A 14650-nucleotide genomic window follows, 5' to 3' on the forward strand; every position below is an offset into this window, starting at 1 on the left:
CTTAAGTAGCACTGATTAGAAACACTAGTTGAAGTTAGAAGAATGAGAAAGTAAAGGATAACATGAAACTTAAGTAGCACTGATTAGAAACACAAGTTGAAGTTAGAAGAATGAGAAAGTAAATGATAACATGAAACTTAAGTAGCAGTGATTAGAAATACAAGTTGAAGTTAGAAGAATGAGAAAGTAAATGATAACATGAAACTTAAGTAGCACTGATTAGAAACACAAGTTGAAGTTAGAAGAATGAGAAAGTAAATGATAACATGAAACTTAAGTAGCACTGATTAGAAACACAAGTTGAAGTTAGAAGAATGAGAAAGTAAATGATAACATGAAACTTAAGTAGCACTGATTAGAAACACAAGTTGAAGTTAGAAGAATGAGAAAGTAAATGATAACATGAAACTTAAGTAGCACTGATTAGAAACACAAGTTGAAGTTAGAAGAATGAGAAAGTAAATGATAACATGAAACTTAAGTAGCACTGATTAGAAACACAAGTTGAAGTTAGAAGAATGAGAAAGTAAATGATAACATGAAACTTAAGTAGCACTGATTAGAAACACAAGTTGAAGTTAGAAGAATGAGCTATATAATTAAGAAAATTATGATGCTTAATATTTTAAGCGCCATCTGCATATATTGTATGCACAGTTGTTCCACTACTGGGAGCCATGTGCACACATGTTATGCACACATTGGTATTCTTTAGTAGGCCAGTAAAGGCTCCTGGCGCCAGAATAAAACATTTCAGTTCGTGGCTTCACGCTTAATGGTCTTAAAACTTTTTGAGTTTTAGTGAATAACAAGCATTTGAACGTACAGACCAAATCGTAAGTTTAACACAATACTAACCTGATGTGTTCTCACAGTGATTATAACATATACTCGTACAGTTCTTTCTGACGTGTCTAATTACTATGATGTTTTAAGCTAAATTCTAACGATATTGCTTATTCACATTTATACATGTATATAGCACTTCAGTGGCATTCATTAATTACAAATTTAACCTATCACAGTTCTTCGAACAGTAACATTCTATGAGAACGTAATAGCTTACCTTGTTATAGTTTGGAGAACCGTAATACCATCTGAAGATACATATTAAAAAAAAAAAAAATCCCTTCTTATCCTTTGCTTTCGTGAGGAAAGGAGTTTTCTGTTCAAATTTCTCGTTTCTATATTGTACGGTTCCCTATACTTACGTGTAAACAACCTCCATAAACAAATGTTTCATTCACAACCACGTGCTATTGTGTACAAACTTTGTCACCAGCAGACGATGGAAGGAGAACACTAGGAAATCACGAAGTTGATTCGGAAGGAAACCAAAGATTGACGATCTTCTCCTCATGTACCGCCTCTTCAGAGGACACCCATAAAAGAGGACTACAACTGGACAGAAGTATCAGTTATCAACTGATCATTAACGTACCAACACCTCTGTCCGGGAGCCACATTGGGCTATGGAGATTCCTTCTAAACGTTATCTCTGGAGGCTGCGTTGGGCAAAAGAGATATCCTATAACTACCTTCCTTCTAGGGCTATATTGAGCTATGGAGGAATCCTATCTCCCGAGGTCGCATTGGACAAAGGAGATTCCTTGTAATCACCTATCCCTGGGATTGCAGTCAACGAAGGGACTCCTACTTTAACCTAAGCCGATTGTACCTATATCTCCGAACCGTGTGCTGAGGATTCTTTGAACACTGAGACACATTTTGCTGTATTACAAAGAAACTTTGTAAATAATTATAGATATATATTTTTACAAATAAATAGGTGTAGGATTTTATTAGAATCTATAGAAAATAACATTGCAATATACAGCATGCAATGTACAATAGGCGTTGATGAATGAGCTCCTTGATGGAAATAACCATTTTGATATTGACTGAGAGAGAAACAAATGATAGTTCGCCCTATGTCTTAATAATATCCATAATTACATTTTTTTTTTTTTTAATTTCTCTTTCTGCTTCGTTAGTCTTTAAAAGTTATTGAATGCGGCCTAACCAACCAAAGTGAATTTACTTACCAACTCAAGATATATATACATATAAAAAGGTTAGTGTAATAACCAAAGACCAAAAAAAAAAAAAAAAAAAAAAAAAAAAAAAAAAGCTAACGGTAAATTCTTTCAAAACATCAAAAACTTTCCTTTGCTCTTCGAGATTCATTCTTTTGAGTCAGTAAAATTGCTTCATAATAAAATACGCATTGAATTCATAACAATAATAACACTTTTTTATTTGTATTACTAATATTTTTCCTTTTGAAGATGGAAACAAAATGTTTTCGAAACTTTGGAACTTTAGAAGTCGTTACAACTGAAAGTTCAGGATGTAGATACTTATCAAAATTTTTAATAAATTACTTTTAATTTAAATTAATACTTGTATAGGAAAAGTATTGAAATTGAGAACTACAAGAAAATAAGTGTTTAAAACGTATCAAATCAACACAACCATCTCACCCTTTAACATTAGCTGCTGAAGGTTCGAATACTCCTGTAAATTCCAGACCAATGACATGCAACGGTTTCTTTCCATCCAAATTTTCCTGATTAACGTCAGCTCCGGCAGCCATTAAAGCAGCAACTGCTTTAGACTCAAGTCGTCTCGAAGCTAGATGTAATGGACTATCTCCAGATTTGTCCACTGCATTTACTTTGGCGCCTGCTTCCACTAACAGTGCAATGCATTTGGTATCGTAAGTGGAGTGAAGAGGGGAAAATCCATTTTCATCCTGAACTGTAACCTCCGCTCCTGCCTCCAACAGGGCTTGAACACACAATGCTCTCCCTCGAAAGCTTGCCAAATGTAGAGGTGTTCGACCTTTTCTGTCAGCTTCGTTGACTTTGGCGTCGTTTGCCAAAAGATGGTTTACACAGGCTGCATGCCCCTGCCATGCGGCGAAATGCAAAGGTGTAGCGTCATAGAAAAAGGTCTGCAAATATAAAAGTTAAAGTAAATACAACCATTATTTTTATATTGTAGAGCACTAAGATAGAAAACTATATGAAAAATAAAAAATAAAATTAAACTATCTTTATACGAGGGTCAGTCAAAAAGTTAGTTGCAATGCTTAAGAAAATAAAACAGGATAGAAATTTTATCGTAAAGTTCCATTTACAATTTACTTTTCAACCACCGTTACTTAAGCATTTGTCGAGGCGTGGTACAAGTTTTTCTATGTCTTCCGCAAAGAAATCCCGTCCAATGTCCGATAACCATTGTTAAGCTGCAGCTTTCACTTCGTCATCCAAGTGGTATCGCTGCTTTGAAAGTTCGTCTTTCATGGGACCAAACACATGGAAGTCACACGGTGAAAGGTCTGGGCTATAAGGAGGATGACGGTCTTCCCTCACGCTCAGCATCGTCAATATCTATATGTCCGTTCTCAAACATGCTGCACCACTTCGCGATAGCTTAACGTAACATTGCATTTTTATCATACACTTCATGTAAGTAACTGCCGATAAATTTGAGTGAGTTACACCTTTTTTCGCCCACAAAAAAACGAATCACTACACGCATTTCCAATTTGGACGCCATTTGCAGCTGTCGAGACATGTTTCCGACTGACACCTCCACTTGCCTCGGGAAAGTCGCTACGTCACACGATATAGCCACAAGTCTGCTGTGTTGCCACACAGTTTCATCAAAATAGCCTCTGATCGAAAATATTCGAAAATATTTACGAAGGAGTGCAACTAACTTTGTGATTGATGCACGTAAAAGAGCGAATATTGTTACCTGTGTGGTGCATCAAAGGTTACTGTTTTTCTACTATATATTTTGCAAAATACTACTGTTTGGTTAATCATATTTTCCTTAGAATTACTTCTGAACTGCTACTTAATACGTTTCTTCTTCTTGTGTTAGCTTTAGCATTTAAGGTCGACTTATAGGTTTTTTTTTTTTTTTTTTTTTTTTTTTTTTTTTTTTTTTTTTTTTTTAATTTGTGGAATTGGAAAAGTGTATACAGGACTTCTAACTTCGTTGTTGAAATAAATAGTGTTGTTTCAACAAGTCTTGTTGTGTAGTTTTCCAATTCCTCAGAAAAGTAAGAAAGTCATATTAACTAGCAAATCTCGATATTATGTATTAAAATTACTACGCAACGAAGAACAAGAAGAATGTATCAAACTAATGGATAACTAATGGATAATGCTATCTATCCATTCCATTCTATTAAAAGGTCTTTCGCTAAAATGCTTCATCTGATAGCGGGAGAAGACTCAAGAAGTAACACAAAGATTAAAGTAGAGCAACCACCACATGACAGTTTTTAACAGAATTATCCCCTTTTTCAGAAAGTCATCCTGTGTCTCCGAGAAAAATGCAAACGGGACACAAGAATGTCCGCTTTTTCTAAAACAAAAGGGTCCCGTTTTTTGGCTCGTAGCTACGAAGTATACTAGTAATTCCTTCTATGGATTTCTATAGTGTTTTGAAGAGTAGGTGAAATCTTCCACAAAAATTCAATGATTTAAAAACATGATATTCAAGACAAAATCGGGCACGGTGGCTCAGTGGTAGAGCGCTTACCTCTTGTGTGTAGGGTCCCTGGTTCAATCCCCGGCCAAGTAAGTTTGTGGTGGACAACATCCTGTCCGGAATTTTCTCTATGTGTGGATTTTCTCGGGGGTACTCCCGTTTCTTCCCACATTCTTCCCGTTTCTCCACCACTTCTTCCATCTAGTGTTGTCAACGGCTCGAGCGGGTCGGCTCACGGCTCAATCACCACCGAGTCATGCCGAGCCAACAGCTCACCAAACTGAGCCGGCTCGAGCCCTCGGCTCATTTGGGCCGAACCGAGCCGAGCCTATGGCTCACTCGATCCGATCCGAAGAGTGCCGATGGCTCACCTGAGCCGAGCCGATGGCCCATCGCAACCGAGCCGGCTCGAGCCGATGGCTCACCTAAGCTGAGCCGAACCGAACCGATGGCTCACCTTAGTAGAGCCTAATCGAACCGATGGCTCATCGCAACCGAGCCGGCTCGAGCAGATGACTCAGTTGAACCGAGCCGAGCCGGTTGACATCACTACTTCCATCATCATTCACTTGCCTTAATTATCGTCTTCCTTAGCCTAAAGGGCATAATCGTGAAAAGTTAAACTGAAAGATTTCATTTCCTTTCAAGACACAATCGATGTATCTAATCCTGGTCCCTGTTCAATGCTATAAGGTATTTTAAAAAGTTAAAATTAGAATAAGTTAAACAAATAAAATTCTGGTTATTTTGAAAAGCTAGAGCTTTCTTTCTCACTAGCATAGATAACAATATAACAATAACTATATCTAGCTAGATTGTCAAATTATGCTAGTTTGCCGAATGTACATTTCTTTTGTGTACAATAATGACTTTTTGTACACACTTTTATACTTTTTATAATATCCAAGAAACTCTATATCCAATTACAGATCTTGGATAAATGGATAAGGGTCTAGTTTCTAAAATTGTAATATTGTTTATTGTTAGTGAATTTTGTTATTGTTGTAAATAATGGGCAAATGGACAATTTTCTACAATTGTAATATTATTTGTTGTTATCGAATTGTAAATATTGGACAAATGTCTCACTTTCCAAAATTCTAATATTGTTTGTTGTTATCGAATTTTAATTATTGGATAAATGTCTCACTTTCCAAAATTCTAATATTGTTTGTTGTTATCGAATTGTGATTACTGGATAAATGTCTCACTTTCCAAAATTCCAATATTGTTTGTTGTTATCGAATTGTAATTATTGGATAAATGTCTCACTTTCCAAAATTCCAATATTGTTTGTTGTTATCGAATTGTAATTATTGGATAAATGTCTCACTTTCCAAAATTCTAATATTGTTTGTTGTTATCGAATTGTAATTATTGGATAAATGTCTCACTTTCCAAAATTCCAATATTGTTTGTTGTTATCGAATTGTAATTATTGGATAAATGTCTCACTTTCCAAAATTCCAATATTGTTTGTTGTTATCGAATTGTAATTATTGGATAAATGTCTCACTTCCAAAATTCTAATATTGTTTGTTGTTATCGAATTGTAATTATTGGATAAATGTCTCACTTTCCAAAATTCTAATATTGTTTGTTGTTATAGAATTTTAATTATTGGATAAATGTCTCACTTTCCAAAATTCCAATATTGTTTATTGTTATCGAATTGTAATTATTGGATAAATGTCTCACTTTCCAAAATTCTAATATTGTTTGTTGTTATCGAATTGTAATTATTGGATAAATGTCTCACTTTCCAAAATTCCAATATTGTTTGTTGTTATCGAATTGTAATTATTGGATAAATGTCTCACTTTCCAAAATTCCAATATTGTTTGTTGTTATCGAATTGTAATTATTGGATAAATGTCTCACTTTCCAAAATTCCAATATTGTTTGTTGTTATCGAATTGTAATTATTGGATAAATGTCTCACTTTCCAAAATTCTAATATTGTTTGTTGTTATCGAATTGTAATTATTGGATAAATGTCTCACTTTCCAAAATTCCAATATTGTTTGTTGTTATCGAATTGTAATTATTGGATAAATGTCTCACTTTCCAAAATTCCAATATTGTTTGTTGTTATCGAATTGTAATTATTGGATAAATGTCTCACTTTCCAAAATTCCAATATTGTTTGTTGTTATCGAATTGTAATTATTGGATAAATGTCTCACTTTCCAAAATTCTAATATTGTTTGTTGTTATCGAATTGTAATTATTGGATAAATGTCTCACTTTCCAAAATTCCAATATTGTTTGTTGTTATCGAATTGTAATTATTGGATAAATGTCTCACTTTCCAAAATTCCAATATTGTTTGTTGTTATCGAATTGTAATTATTGGATAAATGTCTCACTTTCCAAAATTCTAATATTGTTTGTTGTTATCGAATTGTAATTATTGGATAAATGTCTCACTTTCCAAAATTCCAATATTGTTTGTTGGTATCGAATTGTAATTATTGGATAAATGTCTCACTTTCCAAAATTCCAATATTGTTTGTTGTTATCGAATTGTAATTATTGGATAAATGTCTCACTTTCCAAAATTCCAATATTGTTTGTTGTTATTGAATTGTAATTATTGGATAAATGTCTCACTTTCCAAAATTCTAATATTGTTTGTTGTTATCGAATTGTAATTATTGGATAAATGTCTCACTTTCCAAAATTCTAATATTGTTTGTTGTTATCGAATTGTAATTATTGGATAAATGTCTCACTTTCCAAAATTCTAATATTGTTTGTTATCGAATTGTAATTATTGGATAAATGTCTCACTTTCCAAAATTCTAATATTGTTTGTTATCGAATTGTAATTATTGGATAAATGTCTCACTTTCCAAAATTCTAGTATTGTTTGTTGTTATCGAATTGTAATTATTGGATAAATGTCTCACTTTCCAAAATTCCAATATTGTTTGTTGTTATCGAATTGTAATTATTGGATAAATGTCTCACTTTCCAAAATTCCAATATTGTTTGTTGTTATCGAATTGTAATTATTGGATAAATGTCTCACTTTCCAAAATTCTAATATTGTTTGTTGTTATCGAATTGTAATTATTGGATAAATGTCTCACTTTCCAAAATTCTAATATTGTTTGTTGTTATCGAATTGTATTTCTTAAATGGACTACTTTCTGAAATTGTATTATTGCATGTTCTTGAGTTATTGTATGTTATTGTATATTATTGTGCGTTATTGAGTTATTTACAAAAAGTAAAAAAGTGGTGTGAGGAGATCCTTCTTATACACGTTAATACACAATCCTAATTAAACTCATATAAATATGGAAATATAAAGAAATAAAAACCCCTCATGTAGTTCATCTACGTAAATAAAGTTAGAATAGTCAGCAGTCAGAAGTTAGAATAGTTTGGGTAGGAACATTCTTGTCCACGAGACTCCAGGCCGAAAATGATCGAAACAAGGAGATGCGTTGTCGCTGTTATTATTCAACTTTGTCCTAGAATACGCTATAAAGAAGGGCGCAAAATTTCAAAGTCAGACGCACTCGTCAATCCAAAAATGACGGTCGATAGTATCTCTTACGTACAAATTATGAGAGTCCATCCCCAACCTACGGCCTTTGGTTTGACAAAGAAAGAGATTACACCAGTGTATAACATTTCAAAATCAGACAATTAGATTCAGGATAATCAATTTTAAATTGGGCAATTCATATATATGTTTAAAAAAATACTTGTGTAACGCGCTCTCTCTGTACTGAAGTACCAGTTATCGATTGCACTTTTAGAATCAAAGTCCGTAAGGAAAGGAGTGGCGAATTACAACGTTGTGAAGACTTCACATTCCGTGTTTTCTCTCCCTCCGTGATAATTATTTTCGTGCGAAACAGAAACTGTGCAGCTCTGAGTTTAGGCAGAAACTATGTCTACTGAACACTGGTCGCCAGCTCCGAATTTCTAGTCGCCAATGGCAACCTGGCGATCGGAAATTTAGAATCCTGCTATAAGGAAAATCAAAGATAGCAACCAGGGCCTACAGCTGAATGATATTCACCAGGATGTAAATTTAATAGAAAATAAAATGAAATCTTTGAGTTTTACTTCCCACGGTTACACCGGTTAGGCTAAAGGAGACGGTGATGATGAGTAATGAATGAAATGGTGGAATGAGGAAAGTGGGAGGAAACGGGAGAACCCCGAGAAAACCCACACACACAGTGTTTGTCCACCATAAGGTTCACTTGGCGCGGGCTGGGATCGAACCAGGGACCCCAAGCACCAGAGGTGAACGCTCTACCACTGAGCCACCGCGGCCCCGTAAATTTAATAGAGGACGATAAGAAAACAATAGAAAGAAATGCAGGAATAACATTAAACGCTTGCAGGGATATGGATTTAGAAGTAACTGCAGAGAAAACTCAATACATGGAAGTCCGTCGAGATCGTAATACTGCAAATTATGGATGGGTTAAAATATCAAACAATACTTTCGATAATGTGAATATCTAGGAGCAATATTAACAGACCAAAACCATATTCACGAAGAAATTAATTGTAGACTAAAAGCAGGGAATTCGTGTTATTATTCAGTTTAAAATCTTTTGTTGTCTCGAATTCGATCAAGGAATTTTAAGTTTAAATTTTATATAAAACGATAATCATGCCTGTTGTTCTCTATGGTTGAGAAATATGGTCGCTTACTCTGAGGGAAGAACGCAGACTGAAACTATTTGAGAACAAGATCCTAAGACGAATATTCGGACCGAGGAGGAACGAGAATGCGGAATAACGAGGAACTACATAATTTATATCGTTTACCAAACATTGTTAGGGTGATCAACTCTAGGATGCTTAGGTGGGCAGGTCAAGTAGCAAGAATGGACGAAAGTAGGGACGCTTTCAGAGTTTTAACTGAAAAACCCAATCGGAAAACGACCATTAGGAATATCTAGACGCAGATGGGAGGGCAATATTAAGATTGATCTCGCAAAAATAGGGATACAAAGTAGAAACTGCATTCAGTTGGCTAAGGACAAAATTTGTGAACGTTGCATTGAACCTCCGAGTCCTGTAGGCCATAGAGTTATAAATAGTTAATTATAGTCAGCAATTCGTGGCAGCATTACACAAGTGCTGTTGCACAAGTGTAATTTTTCGTGTAATAACATTCTTCTTTCCATGGATTTTTTTGATAATTTTATTTTTATAATGAGTTATCATCAATTGAGATAACTGGTCACCAGGGGCGTCTTTTTATGGAGAGTTACATCGGCAAAAGATTAATTTTTTATTATCATAAATTAAGGCGAAAAACTTCCTAATGTACTAATTCATGTCGGTATTACGTAAGTACAGTAGTTAAAATTGTCTCTCCTTTGTAGCAATAACATTTTAATTTTTACTGACATGACTTCCGTCAAGAGCCGCCACTGCTGACCACTAAAGAGACCACTGAATTCCAATCTAAAATGGCGCGTGCACTTCAAGCTGATATAACAATTGAAATTTCATTCCTGCTGTTTTTTTCTTTTCTTTTTCTTTTTTTTTTTGTTTTTCCCTTTGTTTTTCTTTTTCTTTTCTTTTCTGTTTTTATTTATTTCCTTTTATTTTTATTGCTTTTCTTTTTCTTTTTTTCTTCCTTTCTCTTTTCTTATTCTTTCTTTTTGTTTCTTTATTTTTCTTTTATTTCCTTTTTTTCTTCTTCCCAATGAATGAGTCAAGAAATTTCATCAGTTCCGCTCTCAACCTAAGTGGGCCCTTCCAAAACTCATTTTCAGTTCCAAACAGTACGTCCTGCTAGAAAAGTATGGGCCGGTGTGTGTTTCTCTTTATTTTCATGCAAATACGTTTTCTTATTTCCTTATCTTTAATTCATTTGCTCTTTTTTTTTTTTTTAAATGCCTTCCTTTCGAAATTTAAACAAGAATCGTACTTGTTTTATTTTATTATTATTATTATTTAAATATTTATAGGTCAGTGCAAAAGAAATAACCATTGTTAGCTCCGTATGTTGGCTCATGTCTTTCGAATCCACCGGAAACAAACAACGCTGGAAGTACAGACAAAAATACGTCTTGGTAAACCGTCCATTTCTATCAACCTTAATTGAAGGAACTATTGTCTCTGAAAATTTTCAGTGCGAAAGAGTCTGTGTGCTAAGAATGCCACTTATTCCATCAGAGTCCATTATACTACAGTTTCCTGTGTGGCTTTGTTTGCAATGGTAGTTAACAAAGCACAAGGACAAACATTAAAACGAGTAACCAGACGAGGAAGCTTTATATATAAAAGTCCAACTTTATTAGGCCCAGTGAAGCAAGTAGGTGTAGCTTGCTTTAGTATGAAAAGTATCTTTTCTTTCTTCTGGTACAATCTCTGCATGAATACCTAACCAGCAAGGCCGGCTCTACGATATGTGCAATACGTGCATTTGCACGGAGCGAAAAATTTCGAGGCTCGAAAAAAATCTGTCATAACTATAATATTTAAAATCAATATTTTTGTTGGAAACATACTTCATGATGATGGTAGTTAAAAATACCATGATGACCTTCTATTTGAGTATTACATTCATAAATCATGTTTAGATCGCATTAATTTAAGGTCAGATGGACAGTGCTAAAGCAAATGGTCAAACAAATCCCAGCACGAATTGCTTGATTGTTGTCAAATACAAGAAGTTAATTCTTGAACAATAGCAAACACCTGTTTCATTTGGTTAGTTACCACAGTTTTGATATGAAAACTAGTCTTTTCTTTGTCACAAACAAGTTCCTTATCATTGAAGGTAGAAACAAGTATTTTTTAATTATTTTTTGATAGATGGAGAAAAAAAAATCAAGAAATAAAGATAAAAGAGCTAGTGCACTGGAATTTCAAACTGATATATTGAGATTGAAGCTCGATATTTAATTGTATAAAAAGAATTACCGCCTTTCCTCTGCAAGTGTGTTTTATCTTTCACTAACATAATATATTATTATTTAAAAAAAAAACAATAAACACGATGAGATTGTATTTGTAGTGTTTAGGTCTTTCTGAGTGCGAGTGCTTTTTTCCCTCCCCTTTGTTGTTCATGATGGGGTAGCATACTTAAAATCGTAGCTTTTAAGACTTATTCTTTCTGGAGAAGGGTGGGGGAGGCGGAAAATGATGTCATTGCACGGGCCGGCAAATTGCCTAGGGCAGGTCTTGCTAATTAGGCAAATTTTTATCCAAGTTCCTGACCTTAATAACTACATTTTTTATGCTTTTCGCCTTATGAGAGCAATTTTCCTGATATACGATTGTAGTGCTTCTGTAATTTACTTTAGTATGATCAAAGAAAACAAGCATTTCTTACTAGAGAATACATGAGCGGCTGTGGAAGAAATAAAGACGAACCACTCCAATATCAATCCCTACATAAGAATAGTAAACATATAAACTCAGATTGAAAATAAAAACAAATTTTAAGTCCTCTTTCTATGTACTTCCATAAAACACTGAAAGCTAAATTTTCAGAAAATATCCTTTCAACATGCTTATCCGAAGCTATATGGTACACCCTGTATATACAAGGTGTTTCAAAACAACACAGACAACGATTGAGATGCGATTCCTGATACAAAGATAAAACAAAAAGTATAGACCAACCTGGGTGTAGAAATCCATTATTTCGGAGCTATAGGCTGCCGAAAACAAAAAATTAACTTTGAAGCTATAGACTTTTAAATTTAATTTTTTTTCTATTTTTCATGTTTTCGGCAGCCTATAACTCCGAAATGACAGATAACTGCACCCAGGATGATGTATACTTTTGTCATATCTTGGTGTCAGGAATCACCTCCCAAACGTTCGCGGTGTTGTTTTGAAACACCCTGTATACTCAACACTGATATCTACGCATCCATTTAGGGTGAGAGCATTGATACCTACAGGTCATATTGGTCCTGACTTCACCTCCGCCCTCTACTTTATCGACTCAAGTCTTCATAAAGGGGCGCGGTGGCTCAGTGGTAGGGCGTTCACCTTCGGTGCTTGGGGTTTTCGCTCGCGCCGTGTGGACTTTGTGGTGGACAAACACCGTGCTCGTGGGTTTTCTCGGGGTTCTCCCGTTTCCTTCCACTTTCTTCATTCCATCATTTCATTCATCTCTCATCATCACCGTCTCCTTTAACCTAACCGGCATAACTGTGGAACGTAATACTTGAAGATTTCATTTTATTTCATTTATGTGTCTTAAATGTAAGAAATTTCGAATGAAAGTTCAATAACATTCACATAATAGAAAAAAAATAACATAATAAAAAAAAAAACTTGAATCTTCCACGTCCGACTGATGCTCTATGTAGATTCTGTTGAAACACTTTTGTTGTCTTCCATTTTATCATCTGTATATTTATCATAGACTTCTTAAGGTGTCAATCACAATGTTTGTGGGCTTTGTTGGGTTGCTCTTGTTGTCTCCCATTTCATGATTCATTAATTGATTAGAATCGATAACTTTAATTGAAGGATTACAATGTACGTGGGTTTGTCGCAGCAGCATACCAGAAATTCTTATTGTGTGGGCTCCAAAGTTGGGGTGAGTCCAATGCTTCAAGACACCACGTCAATGAAGTATTGAACCGGGTGTCATTCCACACCCGAAAAGATTGTAAGTAATTGTTAAGTGGTGCAATCTATATTCTCGGAAAAATAGTAGAACTTGATTATTTTTCATAAGAAAATAAAGAGTACAGGTGAAGAGGAAGATCAAATAATCTATATGCAACATGAATAATTTCTCGGCTAAACAAATATACTTCTATTAAGAAAATATACAAATATATGTCGAATTATTAAGTTTCGGAAGGGCGAGCCGGTAGACCCCCCCCTCGTCTTCGTGTCCCTGGTTTGTCGAATTATCCTTGTTGTCTCCCAGTTTGTTATTCATAAATTTTATAATTCCCGTCCTGAACTTTTAATAAATAACCACGAAGTAGATTGCCTTTGATGGGTTTCGCATTTGTTTCCTTCCACTTTATCATTCGTGAATTTAACACTCGTATCCTTTAGAAAGAGTTCCATTTAAGACGAATGGAATGATACTCCAGCACAAAGTGTTGAACGATGAAACAAAAAAATCTGAAAAACCTTTGAGTTTTACGTCCCACTGTTATGCCGGTTAGGCTAAAGGAGACGATGATAATGAGCAATGAATGAAATGGTGGAATGAAGAAAGTGGGAGGAAACGGGAGAACCCCGAGGAAACCCACACACACACGGTGTTTGTCCACCACAAAGTTCACTTGGCGGGGGCTGGGATCGAACCCGGAACCCCAAGCACCAGACAAAAAAAAAATCTGATCATAGCAATTTTTCTAATTGTTTGCTATTTACTATGACTATTTAAAATAGTCATCTGTATTGCGAACATAAGAGTCGTAGTGGCTCAGTGATAGAGCGTTCACCTGTGATACATGGGGTCCTTGGTTCGATCCCAGCTCGCGTCAAATGAGATTTGTGTGGGTTTCCTCAGAGTTCTCCCGTTTCCTCCCACTTTCTTTATTTTCCACCATTTTCATCCATTTCTCATCATCACCGTCTCCTTTTGCCTAGCCGATGTAAGCGTGGGACGTAAAACTTCAAAGATTTTTGCACTGCGGAACATGCAATGCAAGTGACTTGAATAAAAGTAACAATGTTAATGGCGACTAAGGAAAGAAATGAGTTTGCTGTCGTAAGGTCAAGGAAGATACTAAAATAACGTTCTCTTTTATTCATGTAAAATAACAAAACTGTGACGTCTTGGTAGCAGTAGAACGGAAAAGGGGTAACGTCTTGACTTGAAGAGGAACAAGTGTAAACAGATTAGCCTAAGGACTTACCCATATCTCGAATGTGATTTGATATATATTCATTTTTCTTTCTACAATTCCCTCATTATCCCATTTAGAGGGGAAGGAGTGAAAGAGTAAGAAAACAAAGGAAACAGAGATAATTCTCTCTTAGAAAAGATAGAGGGAAAGAGAGAGAAAAGAAAACAAATCTACTACGAACAGGATGGACCATTTACCTTGGTACGTCCTTGCAACATTAAATTTAATAGGTCGTTCAAATGTACGGTTTACAGCTATTTTTCTGTCCTCTTCATTTTCTTCCAGCTATTCTTTGTTTTGCCTAAATTTCTGCT

The 14650-nt window shown here is 34.9% G+C and overlaps 1 protein-coding gene across 3 annotated transcripts in view; it reads right to left on the minus strand.

Moving 5' to 3' along the window:
- The window catches only part of LOC145694443 (uncharacterized), a 75719-nt gene that overhangs the window by 7125 nt on the left and 53944 nt on the right, over positions 1 to 14650 (minus strand). For all 3 annotated transcript variants that reach the window (XM_081770685.1, XM_081770684.1, XM_081770683.1), the window contains exon 3: positions 2484 to 2956. In XM_081770685.1, the coding sequence (XP_081626811.1) occupies positions 2484 to 2956 (473 nt within the window). The remainder of the gene's footprint in view (positions 1 to 2483; positions 2957 to 14650) is intronic.

The sequence above is a fragment of the Thermobia domestica genome, chromosome 9 (genome assembly GCF_964235325.1).
Source record: "Thermobia domestica chromosome 9, izTheDome1.hap1.1, whole genome shotgun sequence".
Lineage (NCBI taxonomy): Eukaryota > Metazoa > Arthropoda > Insecta > Zygentoma > Lepismatidae > Thermobia > Thermobia domestica.